The sequence below is a fragment of the Fistularia commersonii genome, chromosome 22 (genome assembly GCF_037954325.1).
Source record: "Fistularia commersonii isolate RoL2024-O1a breed Wild chromosome 22, RoL_Fcom_v1.0, whole genome shotgun sequence".
In the NCBI taxonomy this organism is placed as follows: Eukaryota; Metazoa; Chordata; class Actinopteri; order Syngnathiformes; family Fistulariidae; genus Fistularia; species Fistularia commersonii.
Genome location: NC_141305.1, coordinates 5,343,751 through 5,362,338, shown reverse-complemented (window position 1 = coordinate 5,362,338; position 18,588 = coordinate 5,343,751). Strand labels below are relative to the sequence as shown.

At 43.2% G+C, this 18,588-nt stretch overlaps 1 protein-coding gene across 2 annotated transcripts in view; it reads left to right on the top strand.

The window, feature by feature from the left end:
* The window catches only part of znf608 (zinc finger protein 608), a 51,330-nt gene that overhangs the window by 21,742 nt on the left and 11,000 nt on the right, over nt 1-18,588 (top strand). For both annotated transcript variants that reach the window (XR_015107896.1, XM_086170053.1), the window contains exons 2-3: nt 9,344-9,614; nt 14,052-14,139. Coding sequence is in view for 1 of the 2 variants with exons in the window: in XM_086170053.1 (XP_086026179.1) it covers nt 9,344-9,614; nt 14,052-14,139 (359 nt within the window). In the remaining variant the exon portion in view is untranslated. The remainder of the gene's footprint in view (nt 1-9,343; nt 9,615-14,051; nt 14,140-18,588) is intronic.

Here is an 18,588-nt window from a genome sequence, read left to right as displayed (position 1 = left end):
CTCGCTCTCTCTAGCAGCTGGCAGCCCCCCGCTGATATTTATCTTCGTTCATGACTGTTAGCAGTGAGTTTCCATCCAGTGACTCATAACGCAGCTCTCGTATTGGTTTGTTTTTGCATTCATCTACTTCGTTGCTCTCCTGTCATTTGTCATCGTGATTCTCGGAAGTTTCTCGTTTTGTTTTCGGCCATTTCCTGCCGGGCTTTTCATGCAGTCGTTTCTTACTCTTTGATCATTCTCGATTTTTAAGGCCGTCTCATTTTCATTTTAATGAAGTCAGTTGGCTGGAAAAAAAAAAAAAGCAATTTTCAAATCAACAGAAATAAAAATAATGTCTTAATTTTCGGGCCAAAAATAATGGCCAAATGGCCCCCTGGGGGGTCCTGATCCCTACTTTGTGATCCTCGGCAGCGAGAGGAGTGAGCTATAAAACACACTGCAGTGAGAGCGGGCAGTGCGTTTATGTTTGAGCAGAACGCTATGTCTTCATGGCGGTGGATAGTTTTGCAGGTTTCAAACAATTTGATCTAGCCCGAGGAGATCTTTCTGTTTTAAGTGGTTACGTGGTTATTCAGCAGTGGATCCAAACTGATTTGACAGCAGAAGAGAACAGGAGGGCAAAACTGCACGTCCTTGCGTTGGACGGTGCAGAAATATATCATGTTGTTTTTAAATTCACTTGTGGTAAAGTTTTGCTGTTAAGACCGAGCCAAGAAGCACTGATTGCTAAAAGATCAGGGTTTTCTCTTTTCACAAATCCCTCGCAAATCTGCCATCCGAAGTCTTCCTCTTTGTAAATTCACTCGTTTTCAAAACCATCTTGGTCACCACGAATAGCTGGGCAAATTATTTCTTGAATGATTGTCTTGAAGTTTGCTAAACATGGGTTAAAACCCCCCAAAATGGTTGTTAATATCCCAGCAAGTTTACTCATTAATCAGAATGATCAAACAATTTTAATTGTCTGCAAGAGAATTCTGTAAAATAAACCAAAAAAATGTTCATAAAAGACAAATGACCCAAATTGAGAAAGATATTCCCCCCAAACAGAAATAATCAGAAGTGTGAGAAATCCCGGAAGGAACCGATACTCCCGACACCATGTATTTAAAAGGCTTCTTCCAGAATCCCCAGAATCCTCCTCACCAAAACCGGGATCAACCGGGACAGAAAACTCGGAGAGCACAGCTCCAAGAACTAACCAGCTGGACTTTGGGTCTAGTAACTCGCCTCCTCCATTTGCACAGGCAGAAAGGGACTGGTTAAGAGACCGGTGTGATGACACGGACAACATGGAGAGCAAAGTTGCCACCGTATTCATGCTCTGCATGGTGGGAATGATAGCCAGTAGCTATCAGATGGGCTCAAATGTTTTTATTTTCTCCCTGCACTGCTTTGACCTCACCATTAGCTAACTCTGAACTTGGCCATAATGTTTATGTTCTGCTGCGAGCCCTGGAAACCACTCTGTGGCGTAGCAGGCCAGACAAGCTTGGATCACCTTGTCGGTCCATTTCTCTCTGTTTCTGTTCAACGGCGCATGGCATGAAATAGATGGTAATGTGTGTGGCTTATGAGTTCTACCGATCACAGACGTCCCTCTAGTTCCTATGGAACCGTCCACCTGCCTTGGAGTAGGAGTTAAAATCGTTTGATTCGTAAATCTCCTCTATTGTAAGTCGCTTTGGATAAAAGCGTCCGCCAAATGCAATGTAATGTAATGTAATGTAAACTCCAGTTCCCGGGTTCCTATGCTGGGAAAACAGCCTTGATCCAGAAAGGGATCTACGAACTGCAAACTACGTAGTTCCGACGATAATAAAGGGGCTAGTTTCAACAACAACAAGGAAAAGTCTCTGATTTGCATTGATTTGGGTGTTTCAAGCCACTGGAGGGGGCGGGGCTTGTGGTTTTATTTTGCCAGTGTGCAAACTGGGAGGAACAGCTGTCATCGCAGGCATCAGAGGAAGCGCCAGGCGTTGGCGGCGGGGCAGAACCCGCCGGGAATACTAGTTATTTCTCTCTAGTTAATTTGCCGTGTGATTTGGAGGGAGGGGTCCTGGGTGGTTTCATCAGCAGCAGCGTGGGAGTCCTTTTGTTTTTTCGCTGCTTTGTGTGATGAATTTGCATCGCTTCCCGGCGTTTTGAACTTCTTAACTCCAAACGCAAACGGCAAGCCTCGATCGGCCCGGGTGACGCCTTGACTAGACGCCCAACGCTACGCTGTGGGAAAACACCAGGGGGAAAATGTCTGTTCGTCAGAGTCGGAAGCAAATGAAAATCCCCGTGAGTGAAGTTGAGGCATATCCAGCTGCGGCTGGACCTCCTGCAAGAAACGTCACTGTCAGAGGATTTTCTTTGATGGTTTCTTACCAATTTCAAAGGCCCTTCCTGCATATTTTTGTTAAAGCTCATTTTTCTGTAGAAGGAAAGAAAGAATCGGATTTCCGATCCCTCTGTGTTTCCTCTATAATTTGCCTGGGATTTTAGATGTAGTTTCAGAAGTTTTTTTTAAGGGGGGGCGATTTTCACCTGTTAGATTAATTTTGCGACTGTTTAGAAGGAATAACACCTCCTGTTTTGAAAGGGACTTCTAGCTGATTTATATTTGACGATAAGAAGAAAAGAAATGTAGTTACGGCTACAAAGGAGTGGATCATGGAGATCCTGCACCCTCTGATGGATGGACTTCATAATTGATGTCATCGCTAAACATCTGAAAGTATCCGTTCCTGCATTGCAAAATGCGCAGATTGATTAATTAACCCATCGCTGATCTGACGTGTCCTCACCTTGAATTTTTTTTTTTTTTTAAACCAGCTTTACATTTCACTCGCAACCTGATTTTCTTTACAAATAGAAATGTGAGACATTTCCCTGACCGTCAGTAGAACTTTCTGGCATTAAATCCTTGATGTATTTGTCACGTTCATCCAAAAGTTAAACTAAAGCGACTGTCGTCACCACATTATCCATGAAGTCGGACTTATAGCTGATCAATAGGAGCCCACTTTGCATCGTGAGCAGTGTTTAAAGATTTCTCCATCCTGGCTTGTTTTCTAGTCTCTGTTTAGCTTCAAGTCCTTTGCTATTTGTATTTCATTGTTTATAACGATTTGACTAATCAAAATCCACTGGATTGATTTTTAAATTTGATTGTTTTGGGTTTGTTTTTTTTTTTTTCCTACCTTTGCGATGAAAAATCTTTGAAACCTAAAGCAGTTTATTAGTTTCCGCTCGCAGTCTTCTGGCCTTTGTGTCTGATTAGTTTGACTTTTTAATGTTGGTTTTAATTGTTTGCAGATTCATTCCGTTGTTATTAATTACGGGGTTTGACTTTGTCTCCTCATTTTCATTCTGTTCCAGTCTTTTAAAACTTTTGATGCGGCTGTTTCACAAATTCTGGTTGCGGTAAAGGTTGTCGTGGTAGTCAGATGGTAGCCGCCGCGCCGCGCGCACAGTGATCGTCCAACTGCGTTGTTCGGACGCACCCTCGATTCCACAGCTGCGACCTTGACTGTGACCTCTACGACCGAGCGTGGTTTCACAAAGCTAGTAAAGGAAATTGGCCAGATGACAGCCAGCTTTTTTAGTTTCACCAGAGAGAGGAAGCAGATAAATAAACAGAGACGCCGTCGTGTCAGACCTGCGCGAGCATCTGACTGATTTTCAAGAGGAGATTGAGAAACGCTACAGGTTCTCCTTTAATCCCAGGCCATGCGGTTGCCGAATTTGACAAAGCGCCCGGGTTTTTCTCGAGTGTTTACAGACCGTACGGGGCAAGGAGGTTGTTTGAGCCGAGGAATCGGTCTTGAATATCGTGCGGCAAAATTTCTGTCTAGCCCCTTAATCTTTATTAAGTCATAATGGCCAGAGAAATCCTCCAACGCTGATTGCTGCTGCTCTCTCAGCAGAATTATTTCCCCCAGTGCTTGTAATTGGGACCATAATAAGTGGCGGAGATAAGAGCACTGGTGACTTAGTATTTCATTACCGGTAACCATGGCGACCGTGGTGCCTTAGATCATTCACAGCCCTTGGTTGATTTTGGGTTTGCAAAGCACCAGTGCGCTGCAACTTGGATGTATAAAATTATTAGTTTTTTTTTCTCCCTCTCTTTTTACAATCCACAAATTGTAGTTTTATGACCATTAAGGAGGATGAGAAGCAAACGCTGTGATTTTCATGCAGCTCGTGGCGGTTTATGGGTTGAGAGAGGACTCTTTCAAAACCCAGATAGAAGAATTTTGGACTGTCTCGTGTCAGAGTTGCAAGATTGGAGAGAAATTTCCGAGATGGAAACCATTTTTTTGATGGTTGATTTCAATTTCAAATCACTTCATTTTGAATTTTCAAAACAAGTTTGTTGAAAGAAACATTACCCATTATTTTGGAGGTGATACATCCAGGGTTTGATGTTTTACCTATTGCAGTGGCCCCAGGGATAAGACCCCCCCTCACCTCCTGGTCAGGACGAAGGAGACAGGTTGGATATTTTGCTGATATTGGTATATATGTATCGGAAATAACAAATTTCCTGACAGCAGAGAAGGTCTTCGAACATACAGTGGCTCCGACACGTGATCATTTTCAGCCTCGGGCGTCAGATTTGATGTCCTTCAGAATGTGAACGTTTACAGACCAAATAATACAAATTCATAAAAGTAGCTGCAGTTCGGTAGATTATTTCTGTCATGGATCAGAAGCACTGCCCCCCTGAGCTGAGAGAGATATTTCAGTTAAAGCCAACAGCCAGCCACTAAGCAGAGCCTTGGGAGCAGTTAGGGGTTCAGTGTCTTGCTCGACAACATTGCGACAGGCTAGGAGGAGCGCAGGTATCGAACCAGGATGAGGTTTATATCCACATACACTCCGGGGATCAAACTTATCACAGATTATTCACTTTGGCTTGTTTTTTTTCCATTTCCTGCTTCATCATACACACCGATCCATGTCGTGTTTCAGGAGACGTCAGGCTTTGGTCGTCAAGTAACATAGAGACATTTATATCTGAGGGATACAATTTTTTTGGAAATGACCTCAGTTTTAGCCAGTATTCTTCGGGGAGTCTGGTGTCAGCCTCTCCCTGACAGCAGACTGCTGCTCATGGAGGGCAGCCCGTTTCGAAGAATTAACCTCTTGTATTCAGTTGTTACAGAGGAGTCAGGGGGAATGTGTGTGTTTTTGTGACCAGCAGGTGAAACCACATGCTGACATTCATGAAACGGACTAGCTGCTAAATTTAGCGCTAAATTGCGGTACAGATAGTGATGTATAGCATCACCAGGGGTTTAACCTGGACAGGATACCTGCCAATCATAGAACCGCATGGACTGCAGAGACATCCAACAAGTCACTCTCTCATTCCCACCTGCGGACAATTAATGGCTCGACTTCACTCGCTTTGGGTGGTTTTCCATGACTTCATAACACCTTCTCGATGTGGGTAGGCTGGTCATAGCATGGCGGCGCTTTACTGCAGTCATGTAATTTTATATGCAACAACAAAAAAATTAATGGAGGTGATGCAGGAGGTGATGCCGTACTCGCTGCTGTGACTCGCATTTTCGTCACATGTTGCAAAAGAAGGGAGCCGCACAGCAGCAGCCATGCTAACATGTAGCAGGCTGTAGCATGCTGCTCTTAGCGACATCATTCACTGGCCAGTCAGTGGCCGGCGGTCTGTTAAAGGCACGTTTTGATATTGGCTCACTGCGCTTGGATCCTCACCAGAGCAGCTACTAAAATAGTACCAGGTCCTAAGTTCTGTCCCTGGCGGGTTTGCAAAAAAGAACCCAGTGGAGTCATGTTTGCACCGTGCAGTGGAAAAGAGCCATTGAAGTCTTCATCGAACCTACTTAGCTTTTTTCGGACTGCCGGAGGAAGACAGGGAACATTGGTAGAAGCTAGGCAGGAGAACTTTGATAGAACCGAGGCAGGAGAACACGGAGACTCCTCACAATGAGACCCCAGTGAACTACTGTAAAATACCAAATACGCCGGATCATCGATTTCATCTGTTTTGAGACCTGGACTAAAAGCCCTGTCTGTTCCATCCGATAGTCTGAACCACCTTCTCAGGCACGCCACATCTTTGTCCCCCCCGTCAGGAATGTCAATTGATGCTGCAGCAGAGTGTTAAATGTAGTTCTGATTTGGAGAAAAATAGCAAACATGCTAAAAGTCAAACAGTGGCCCGCCTCTCCTTCAGACTGTAGAACAACAAGCCATGCACTTTGACCTTCTTCCAGCCTCTTGGCTACACGGAAAGCAGAAATCACAATCAACCCCTGATCCAAATGGTGACAACTGACCTTGGGCTCACTCCTCAGCGTCATGGAAACACGCTATCGGTCATCCGTCGGGGATATCATCCGAGGAACTGCCTCGATCGTTCATTTTAATCGATTACTAATTTATCAGTCGATCTACAAGTACAAGGATTCTGGAAATTTGTGCATTTATCGTGTTCGATCAGCCCTTTTTTTTTTTTACAAATGAAACACGCCCAGGCGTCTGATTATTAATAATAACCCGATCCTTCCCAGCTATCAGATTAACGCGTGTAATCATTTCTAAAACTGTCCGTTCTCCTCATCTGTCCTTTTCTTAGAGGAGGAAAACAATGATGCGTAATAATAGATGTTGTGTGATCAACGTACTCCGTCTGCCGTGACAGCTGTGCCGTGAATGCCCCGCTCCAAAGTGCAAGAAATAGAGAGAAAAAAAAAAAAAACAACCCATAAATCAAACCACATGCAGTTTTCTTTTTTCCCGTTTCAAGGAGTGTTGTTGTGAGATTGCTTTTAATATTTAATTGTGATGTCAGTTCGAGCTCGAAGTGTTTACAGGTTCATCTTGTAGTTTTTTTTTTTACTCTTTGGTGAAAACAAATAAACACTGGGGGGGGAAAAAAAAAGAACCAAAAGTAAGTGAAGGTGAAGATCACGCGACCTTTACCTTCATCATACGAATAATGATTTTTATCAGCTCATTAAAAAACTGAAATTGCGAGCCCAGTGTTTTTATTTTTCTTTTCTGTTTGCACGCAGAGTTGTAAAGTTATCTCAGTGAATCTTATGGCCCCTGGAGGAGTCAAACTTGGAGAAAATGAATCACAAAAAAGTCAGAGATCTATTGATTTGGTCGACAGGCGACCTTTGGTGTTATTATTATCTTCATTACTGCTGTTGTTGTTGCAGTTATTAGTCTACTGCAAGACTTTTTTTTTTTTTTTTCCCAAATTATCGTGCCTGGAAGCCTGCTGTCCACTGGTGGAAAGGGTGAGCCCTTGGCCGTGATGCAGATAAAGAAGTGCACGGAAAGTGTCGATAGTGGTGATTAGTCGCTGCTCAGCATTTGGAAGTTTGGAGGCGCCGACCACAGATGGAATCATGAACGGTGTGACATTTGGGGGAAATATCTCCGCTTCTGCAACGTCCCGTTCCCCTCTGTTATGCGGCAAAATCCAGCGTCGGAATAATCAGATGCGGGCTGATTCACGGCAGTCGTCTGAAAAGGTAATTACAGGCCTTTTTTCAGGTGTGATTTCTCACCGACTGCCAGAGTGCAGGGTAGAGATTTTTCATGAAGTTAAACATGGCAGGGATGAATAGATCTTAAAGAATAACATCCAGAAGTTATTAGAAACTCTGAATAATCTCCGAAATGAAGTGGAAGCAAAGTCAACCCTCCCCACCTCCCAGAACCTCAAAATTCTTTGCTCTTGTCAGATTTTTGAAAGTTTTGTCTGGTTTCTGCACGCCAGTCAGACGTCCCGCTCAAAGTCAAACTTAGAAGAAATCAGACACGGATCAAAAATGAATGAGGAGAAAGTAACGAAAGTCACCGGAATAAAATGACAAGCAATGATAGCGATAAATTCAGTGAATATAAACCAACAGAGCCTCAAAAGAGCAGGACGGCCAGAAAAAAAACACCTAAAATAACAAAAAAAAAAGACTTTAAAAGACTAAACCCATGACTAAATAACAAGCAACAGCTTGTTATTAAAAGTTCCCTAAATTGTAGTCTGAAAATCACCTTGGCAACCGTAAAGGCATTTCAGATAACAGGCTGGTAAAGAAATTAACGGGAGAATTTTTCGAAAACAAGATTCAGACGTGTAAAAAATGACTCATCACAATTTGTGGGTTATTTACTATCGGCCTACTTTTAGCCCCGGAAGAACCACGTCTACGCCTTGACGTCTGTCTGGGTGCTGTGGTTCTAGCAGTCGCTATTCTTTGTCGGAGGGGAAGGGAAATGGCGGCGAGGGAGAGGCGCAGACATGAATGGTGGGGATGTTGTAACCACAGAGAAACCTTAAATTCACTGCATACGAAGAACGGATGGCAGAAACAACTGCTGTTTTTTGTTTTTTTTTATAATAATTTATCCTTTATTGATCCCTCGTGGGGAAATTCGTTCTCTGCCGTCCATCAGCGCCAGGAGAGCAGTTAGGGGTTCAGTGTCTTGCTCAACAACACCTCGACACACTAGGAGGTGCCGGTAATCAAACCGGGAATGTTCACTTCTACGCCGCCCCTAAAATTTAAAAGCCAGAGGAAACCAGGGGAATTTATAAACCAAGGGAAAGTTATCGGTCAGACTTTGTTGCAGAGTTTTCAAAATACAAAATTCCTTGTTGGTTCTGGGTCATTGCTTGACATTTTCTCGTTTTTATTTGGATCTGTTTTGTTGGCAACTCCCTTTCCAATTATCGAGTTATTTCTTCCTGTTTACTTGCGACCCGTCGCAGTTGTTTTAAGGCAATTTATACTTGGCATTTTTCCATTAAACCGGATGAAAATGAAGTGATGGTTGGAGAAAAAGAACAGACTATTTTTTTTTCCACAGTGATGCATTTTTTTTTTTTTTTGTTAGCGAAATTAATGTTTTTGAACAAACCTCTGCTTTTAATAATTTTTGGAAGACGGAGACCCTGTGGTTCACACCGTTGTTCCAAAGGTCAATTCTTTCCACTCAGCTACTCGTGGCTCAAGGACAACACAGATTTGTTTTTTCATTTATTGTTTGATTTTGGAAAAAGATGAAAAAAAAGCCAGGTATTTCCAGCCAGCGCAGTTGACTTTGGGGAAGGGAAGACGAGGAATTAAATACGGAGATGTTTGAAAAGAAATGAGAGCCATTGGTTTCATGTAACATCCAGCAAGTTGCATCAGTTGGAAGCTAAATGAATTGCTGGAGCAGAAAGTCAATAGCCTTGCTAGCAGTAGAGTCAAACGAAAAACTGATTATGTGACAACTCGGACCGCATTTCACATCCATCCAGGCTACATTTTTTAATCTCCGCTAACCAGCATGCTGTCCCCCCTCCCAGGTGGATCCCATGTTCACGGTGCCGGCGCCTCCCGCCCAGGGTCAGCCAGGGGCCCCCAGCTCCTCCATGCCCTTAGCGCCCTCCTACTCCCCTCCTGCCCTGCCCACGTCCAGCCCCAAGCAGCTGGCGGTGAGGACCAGGTCCATTGGCACCAACACCCAGGATGGGGGAACCCCCGGGCCCCTGGAGGACGATGGAGCCTGCCTGGGACCCTGCCAGCCCGGGACCAGCGTCAACCTGGAGGGCATCGTCTGGCACGAGACTGAGGAAGGTGAGACATCCGCTGCTGCTCGGGGTGTGTCCGGTCAGCCCACCGTGCCATCGCTCTGCTGTGGGTGAACAGTCTGCTGTTGTAACTGTTTTTTAACTGAATATTGGCTATTGATTGTATTGATTCCCATGATGGATGCAGCCATTATTTATTTTACAATCTCAGCCAATGGAATACTAATTTCATTTCGGTGAAAAAAAACACCACCGACAAAAAATGCTCTCTATCCCGTCTTTATTTTTCCTAATTTGTGCAAACATGTTGAATGCTTAAACGATAAATAGCCTTAAAATTGGCACCAAAGAGAAAAGTTTAAAAAGTTTATAGAAAATAAGCAAGAGTCTTATAATGACTTGATTCCTAGTTAAAAAAAAGATCTCTTTGTACCGCACTACCCTATTTATAATTAATTGTTTTCCAAAGTAATGTTTTGGATGAGAGATTCTTTTTAATGTTTATTTATCCGCCAGCTGTCTAACTGTTTTGTCTGAGATCGATTGGAGTCGTTTAGCGCCGATTGTCGGTTTAAGATGCAACAGATGCAGCCGAATACGCATCACCTGAAAGAACTTCCCGCCGGTTGTACAAATCTCGAAAAAGTCACCCGATTTTCAGAAATCCTCACCTCCTGTCATGAGAGAGAGTTCCAGATCGAGCCGCAGGTCAGGAGACCAGCCTGGGCTCCGCAGATAGTTCAACACAGGAAGAACGTCGAACAGGATAAAAACCAAAGTGCCTAGAATGCATCAATCGTGTCTCCGTGTCGGGGGGCGGTGTTCCCTGTTGGAGGCAAACAGGCATGATACGCTAATGGAAGACTTCAAAGAGCCGTATTGCTAGGTTCGGTGTTTGCAAGGTGATGAGTGGCAGCTGCATCATGAAAACATGAATGCAATCACTGATGATCCCTCATCCCGGGGATAATCTGTGACTGGAAATGATGGGTGTCCGTGGGGGGTGGGCGGGATTACGGCAACTTAAACATGGAAACGGATCCACCCTCCTTTTTAAAAAAGGAAAAGTACGATCACATTGGAAATACCGTAATTTCCGGACTATTGAGCGCATGCGGCTCTGTCATCTTTACACTGCGCCTCTGAGTGGCTTGGGAAAATAAATTATAAATATTTAATTGAAGTATATTTCATTTGTGTTAATTCCTTTTTTTAACTTTTAGTTCTAAGTTGGAAGATTACCGTGATCTTGAAATATTAAATAAAATTATATTTATTATTTTTCGCCGCTCAAAATAACGTCACACTCGCGGAAGCCAGTATACTAGCCAGCGGGTAAATAATAAAATAATTATTTATGAAGATATTTTGCAAATATTTATTTTTTATTGTTTACTGACACAGTGATTTTTTTCCCGATTTATTTTTAAAATTCAGGTCATGGCTCCGCTAAACGCTCTGAAAGCACAAAGCTCAAAATGACTTCATTACATAAATAAAATTTAATTTTCTCTGTAATACTGTGTGAATTTCAGAAGCAACACACTACACACTTGTTTATACAAAGTGTAAAGGTAATAAAAAGCAATTTATGCAGTGGTACCTTTATTTTAGACGTCAAAAAGCAATTGCGGCTCCCAGTGTTTTCTTTTCCGAGGAAACCGGGTCTAAATGGCTCTTTGGGTGTTACGGGTTGCCGAGCCCTGGGCTAGCCTATCGCTATCTCGGGTTTCCTCCTGTGCACTAAAACCGTCAAAGTCGTCTTCGTCGGTGTCGGAGTTGAACGGACTCAGAATTTCCCGGTCATTTCATCGGTCCGATGTGACGAGGATAAACGTTTTAGCGGCGTGAAGCTCGTTAGCGTCCCCCACCCATAAAAGTCCATATATTAGCCGCATCGTTGTTTACGTGAAAAAAGTCGCGGCTTATCGTCCGGAAATTCCGGTACTATTTTAACGCGTTTCCAGAAAATAACAGCTAAATGGAAATCAGGTGTTCACGATACATTTGAATTTAAAACGGGAATTGAGTTGAAACTGTTTTTTTGTTTTTTTTTCTGTGAGACTACATTTCTTCCCCGCCCCGAAGTCGACGTGGTGCCGATCACCCCGCCCCCAACGCCCAGGAAACGTCGGCGCTGACGGAGGGATGTGGGGCAGACGTTCGGTGCATGTTGATTAAGCTGAATGCTAATTGCAGAGACAGAGGAGAAGAAGAGGAAGAGTCAAGCCTCCCCCTCCCCTTCCTGCAGAGGAACGTTGTATGACGAGCCGCTAATCAAAGGGAGCGTGACGGGCTACGGCCTGATGTTCATCCGTCTGTCGGTCGCAGATAAAGCCCCACAACAAATTATTGACTAATATCATAAAACTCCGCCGCCCTTAATGGCACTGATTAACGGTCCTCGCAGTGAGAAACCAGATTGTGAGGGATTTTTTTTTTTTTTTTTTCCTTTTTGAAAATTCATGCTTCGCCACCCCCTGCTGGAGATAACTGAACAGAGAGAAACACGAGAGGTGCTCAGACGCCATTTAACAAAGTCTGATCCTGCAGCACTGACGGTTACGTCACTCAGATACGTAGTCTTAAATGTGTTTTTAGAAACTGATACATTTCGAAAGTAACGTCTGCTGCCTCGGTTTGCCTCATGCTCTGCACCGATTTTATCACGATGTGTATTTGACATTTGTAAAGGTGGTTTTTATCCGTATTTGTCCGTATTGTATTCAGCCTTTTGCTGGCAACAAACAACAAACCTTCTGCCGACCCAAATTCGAAGAATCCGTCGCGTTGATCCCTTGAGTCTGATCGGCGACTCAGGCTGCGTGCTGCACTCCAAAAACCTGTTTTTACACATTTATTTTTACGATGGTACGGCAGCTTTTAACACGACCCAGAGTTTTTTTCAGAACCAGAGCGAAGTAGGGTTTGTGTCTGTTAAGCAGCAGCAGTGTCACCATGCCGCCTTGCTTTTATATAAACTTTTAAAACCTTTTTTTTTTTTTTTTGACCCAAGACAACTGACAGGCCTGCTCCCTCTAAAACCAAAGGCAGTATGTGTGTGTGTGTGTGTGTGTGTGTTGTTCATATTCTTCTGTTAGCTTGTTAACAGTCCGCGGGTCTAAAGAACTGGGTCATTGAGCTTTTTGACTGCCATAAACGAACTGTTGCAAAACTGTGTGAATTGGATAATGGCAGGTCAAGGTGTTGTCATGGAAACCTGACAGACCAGGCCGTGGCAAACGTCTCCATTTAAACATCTGGGGGCTTCGGGAGAACATTTTACCGAGATTTAACGGACCGATCTGCCGATCAATTCATCAAGAGAGACCTTGGTTGCTGCGGTTCTCGTGATCGGAATTCAAAAAAAAAAGAAAAAAAAAAAGATCTAAATCTGTCTCCGGACCCCGTTCGGTCCACGTTCTTCCAGGCGGAGCGGAGATCCTGCCCCAGGCCAGAGGGAGACGAGGAGCAGCAGGAGAGGAAAGATTCTCTTCTTCATTGAGTCATAACAAACAAACCCGGGCGTCGGTGATGCTTTACAGCAGAGACGCTCGTATGCTCTGACTGTCGCCTCAAGGACGCCACGTTTCGCCAGCGCCGCTTTTAAAAGAGCTGTTGTTTCAGAGCCTCGGGGGGGAACGTTGAATGTGACGTGCTGGTGCTGTGTGTCCGCTGCATTTCATTTTTTTTTTTTCTCGCACAGAGTTAAAAAAACGCACACTCTGAAGACTCTCAGATGTTCTGAAGGACACCGTAAACAGCCTTAAACAGACACATTGCGCACAGCCAGGGCATAACTGATGAGCTATCGACCGTCAAAAGCCGAGTGACGCGGTCACGTCTCCTAAAAATAGATGATGTCGTGCAGAACAGAGAATGAACCGTCAATCCAGGACACTCCATGTCTCCCAGGAAAACAACCCTTGCGCCATCACTTTGGCTTTTGAGCTGTAATTATTCCATTATTGAACAAATACCACTTATGGATCAGGAGTCAACGGTAAACTGTCCAGGGTTCTAGTCTTTTGTGTCAGGTCTGCTTTTGTTTTGATGCCTGATGCAATCCCAGGCCAATAAAGAAGAAATCACATCACAAGCCGTCATCTTATTGTTGTGTTTGATGTGAAATATAATAGTTGAATGAAGTCCATCTGATATAATTTTAGATATTTACATCTCAGGGCCTCTTCATTGATACATCGGAAAGGTAACCGTGCAGGCCCCCCCCCCCCCCCCCCCAAACTGACTTCAACTGGAGTTTCCGTGTCACCGGATTTCAAACTGTTATCTCTTTGACGTATGACAAACTGTCTCGTGTTTTTGATCCCAACTAAAACTGCTGTCCTGGAAGGAGACACTGTCACATCGGTTGCTGTCGCAGGAATCAGTGGAAAAAGCATTTATTGCTGTTCAAGTGGAAGGTGTTGCCTTTTGAGCGCTGATCATGTTTTTACCTGAATGTCCCTATTTGGTCTTCCAGGTGTTCTGGTGGTGAACGTGACGTGGAGGAAGAGAACCTATGTGGGAACCTTGTTGGACTGCACCAAACATGACTGGGCTCCTCCACGGTAACATGACCTTTCAAACTTTTAAAAAAGTTTATTTTTTTTAAACCCCCCTCAAATCACAGAGCCAGGAGGCTGGAATTCAAAATGCCAGAAAATTCAAAATGATGATGTCCTTGCCTGTCAACCCAAAAGAAATCACCTTGGCATTAGCAAGAGGCTAATTAGCAAGACATTATTTAACAATTCACATGAAATCAAATTTAAAATGAACATATTTTTTTATGAATGACCCAGAAATGTCAAACCTTACAAGGATTTAATTGAAAATGATCAGGCGATAATTTTAACATGACCTAAAAAGGACTAAAAGTATTTAGCGACAAGGTAATTGACAAGACGAGACTAAAAAAGTAGAAAGTATTTTGTTTTCTTCTGTATCTTTTTTTTTATTATCTTGAATATAACAGCGATATTTCTTTGATGACAGTGACTGAGTCTGACATATTCCCTTTGCTGCCAACCATAATAGAGAAAACAACCAATGAAAGGTTATCAAATCCTTATGTTTAATTTTACTGGCATAGTAGAATTCTCTCCAGGTTCCTCTTCCTCCTCCACGTCCAAAAACAGACAGTAGTGTAATTCAAGACTCTGAAATTGCAGTGTGAGTAAGAGAGTTAGTGATTGGATGGGGCGCTTTGATTGACAGCTGACCCCTCCAGTTAAAACCCGCTTCTTAAACCCACCTGCCCCCGGATTGAGGAAGGAGTGAACCAGATTGGTTGTATCTATTAGAAAAGAAATGAGTTAAACATCATGTAACAGCAAAGGCGGGAACATTTAAAATACTTTTATTCCTTCATCTTCTTGTTACCGCCCTGGCCTTTATCTGCAGAGGAGCGTTTGATTTGATTAACAGTGAGAAAGAAAAAAAAAAAAAAAGTCACCGCCTCCTCTGGTGTAGTTTGAAAATGTAAAAGGACTAAATTGGCTCGTCTGTTGTTGCCTGATGAGCTTTAACCCCCTCGCTACACACAGTTACAAACACCCACGGTAGGTTTGTGTTAAAAAAGAAATATCCAAAAGCCGAATGGAAAAATGTGACAGTTGAAACCTCTCAATTATTCCTCGTGCATGTAAATGATTGTTGTCATGGCGATTACTGCTTCATCTTGCTGAGCGGCGGCTAAATTGCTTTTTCTATTTGGGCCCCTTGTCACCGCGGACATCTGTTGGCAGCCGCATGCCGTTATTATGAAAGTCAGCGACATCAAGCGCCTGGTCGTTTGTGATTTATTGGCAGTCCTTGATTAAAACTCCCAACACAAACACACAAGACGCCACGATTGAATTAAAACAATGGCTGGCAAAGCCGAGGGGAGACAATCAAAGTCCAACCGGTGGAGGTAATCATCGCCAGATCTGTGGAAAAAATAAGCGATCAGGTGATTCACGTGGTGAAATGTTTACTAACATGCTTGATTAACACCATTAAGGCAGCTCATATTCTTCCAGCACGGAGGCCTGATCTGATTCAATAACAAGAAAATACCAATAGGAAAAATATGGATCCACATTTTGACTTTACCAGGGATGTAATTCTGGATGTTCTTTTTTTGGAATCAGAAGGACCTCATAAAGATAGAAACTATGCATTTTTTTTCAAACACATCCTCCTATACGCTTCTTTTATTCAACACAGAGACACCTTCAATGTTGAACAGTTTGAAAATACTTTCATCCTTCTGTTGGAGGTCACTTTTATTGTTGTGAACTGGAAAAGTCTTGACAGTGATATTACTGGTGGCTCAGCCTCAAATTTGTACCTTTTTAAAACTAAAATAATTAATTAGCTTTGTAGCAGGTTCATTCTTAAATCTGATTTCTTTATCAAAACACAATTACAGGGCTGTCTCAGAAAATTAGAATGTTGTGATAAAGTTCTTTATCTTCTGTAATGTGATTAAAATAACAGAAGTTACTTTTTTATGATATTTTCTAATATTTTGAGATAGGATTTTTGAGTTTTTTTAAGCTGTAAGCCATAATCAGCAATATTAAAATAATAAAAGGCTTGCAATAGTTCAGTAGATTTGTAATGAATCCAGAATGTATGACATTTTTGTTTTTTGTAATTGCATTACAGAAGATAAAGAACTTTATCACAATATTCTGATTTTCTGAGACAGTCCTATATGTTGATAGATAGAAAAAAAAAAGTTAAAACAATTTCGTCGCAGTCTGTGACTGGTGGGATTCTGCTCCCACTAGATGGTCTCAACAAAGGAACATCAAGCCGTTGTGTAGCAGAATGTATAATGTATAATATTTTGTTTAATGTGTAGAACACTAAGGTCCTCATGTGTCCAGCTTCCCTCCGTCACAAGTCCTCGAACATGAGCATCTAAGAATCCCAAACTTTTTCAACGTTCCTCTTGTGGTCATGATAAACAAACAGCAGACGCTGACTCGCAGAAATCTGATTGGCTGGGCTTTTGTCACATGGGAGGGAAAGGAAGGGAAAAGAAGAGGCTCTAACCACCTCTAGAGTTTGCCCCATTCTTCCGGTTACCATCCCAATAGATAGCGTAGCCTCAGCCAACAGAAAGATGATCTATCCATTTTATTGCAACTGGGCCAATCATAGAGGTCTGTCACATCCTGTGGGATTCCCTACCATCCCACCAACTCATTGTTTTAATGTCGCAATTGTTTCAAGTTTATACAGTTAATCCCCTTTTCATACATACATATATAAATATATTAAGCTGATAAAAATACTGTACATGTCAGAATATAGACAGTTAAAAAAACTGTTCTCAGTCATCCAGGTCATGGTGAATTCTTGGCGAAATCTTCTCGTCATGGCAACTGGATCTCAATTTCTTCAGATGTCTTTGTCTTGAAGACGTTTTGGTCATGGTGGCTTGTTATGTAAGTGTAAGAGTTGATTCGGGGGTTGTCGTTGGCTGGGGACAAAAGAGCAACTTTTGTGGGATTACCTGGTGTTTTGGGGGTGCACCCGCTTTTGGCTCAGGGTGTTGTGGGGTATAAAGTGTGCTGGTATATTGTGTTTGTTGAACACCCTTTGGAGTTTCACTGAAACACCAGCAACATATGGTATGATGACGTTCCTTCGTTTGTTGTTGTCTTCCTCCTGTTCTACGTTCCTGCGTCTGGTGGTTTCTGATATGGAGAAGGTCCAATTCGGGTAGGGCTTTCTTTATGTGTTGTACCTTGGTCCTGCTGCCTTTGGCGATTGATGGGATGTTCTTGGCCCCGTGGTGTAGAGTTCTGATTACCCCGGGTTTGTGCTGAAGGGGGTGGTGTGAGTCAAAAAGTAAATACTGGTTGGCGTGTAATGGCAAATGTTGATGTCCAGGCTTCTGTCCTTTTGGATGTGAATGCAACAGTGCAAGAAGGAGAGCTGGTTCATAGTGACGTCCTTCGCTTGTGAATTTGATTTGGGTTAAATCATGTTGAAGCGAGTGGGGCAGGCTTCCACTTCATTCTTCTTAAACTTGACCCGTGTGTTGTCTATATTCCTGAACCAGTGGGTTGGTGGTATTCCCCTGAACAAAGCGAGGGCCTCGGAATTAGGTGATCTGTAGACAAAGGTCCAGGAGGGTGCAAATATGATCCGTGGTGAATTTTGTGCAGTTTATTAAGGTGCTGTCCTTCACAAGGCGTTCCCTCGCTGCTGTGGTCGCACAGCAGCGGGGGAACGCTGTGGAGATACATGTGAATAGTGGTTACATCATAGCATACCATGGTTTCATCCAGATCTAGCCTGATCTGCTTGATCTTACTGGCAAAGTGCTGTGAATTCTGGATATGGTGTGTGGTGTTGCCAACCAAAGGTGGCAAAATCTTTGTCACATGTTTGGCGATATTGTATGTGATGGAGCTGACGCTGCTGACGATGGGTCTGAGAGGAGCTCCCTCCTTGTGAATCTTCGGGAGTCCATAAATGCAAGGCATGGTTTCTCCTGGGTACACTCAATAATGAAGTGGTTTGTCTATGCCCGCATTCTTTTCTAGATGCTGTAGACAGCTCCTGTAGTCAGGTCCCGTTTTAGGGTTTCATATGCTGTCGTGTCCCCGAGGAGATTGTCCATCTTTGCTGGGTAATCCTTTTTATCCAGAACCACTGTACATCTACCTTTGTCAGCTGGGAGGAGGGTGATGCTCTCATCCTTCTGTAGTGAGGAGAGTGCCATCTTCTCTTCAGGTGTCAGATTGGATACAGGTGGTTTGGCACGGGAGAGTGCTGCTGAGACTTTTTAGTTGGATTTGCACATCTTCTGTACTGGAGATTTGGTTGTTGTGTATGGCTGTTTCAGTTGCTGCGATGAGGTCTACTGTTGGGATCCAATCTGGGGTGACTGCAAAATTTCGACTCTTAGACGGTATGCCAACCTCTTTGGCGTTTAGTTTGCGGCTGGATAAGTTCCCAACCACGTTCTTGTTTAAACTGGGTTAAAGTACTAAACCGTAACCATGACCCAC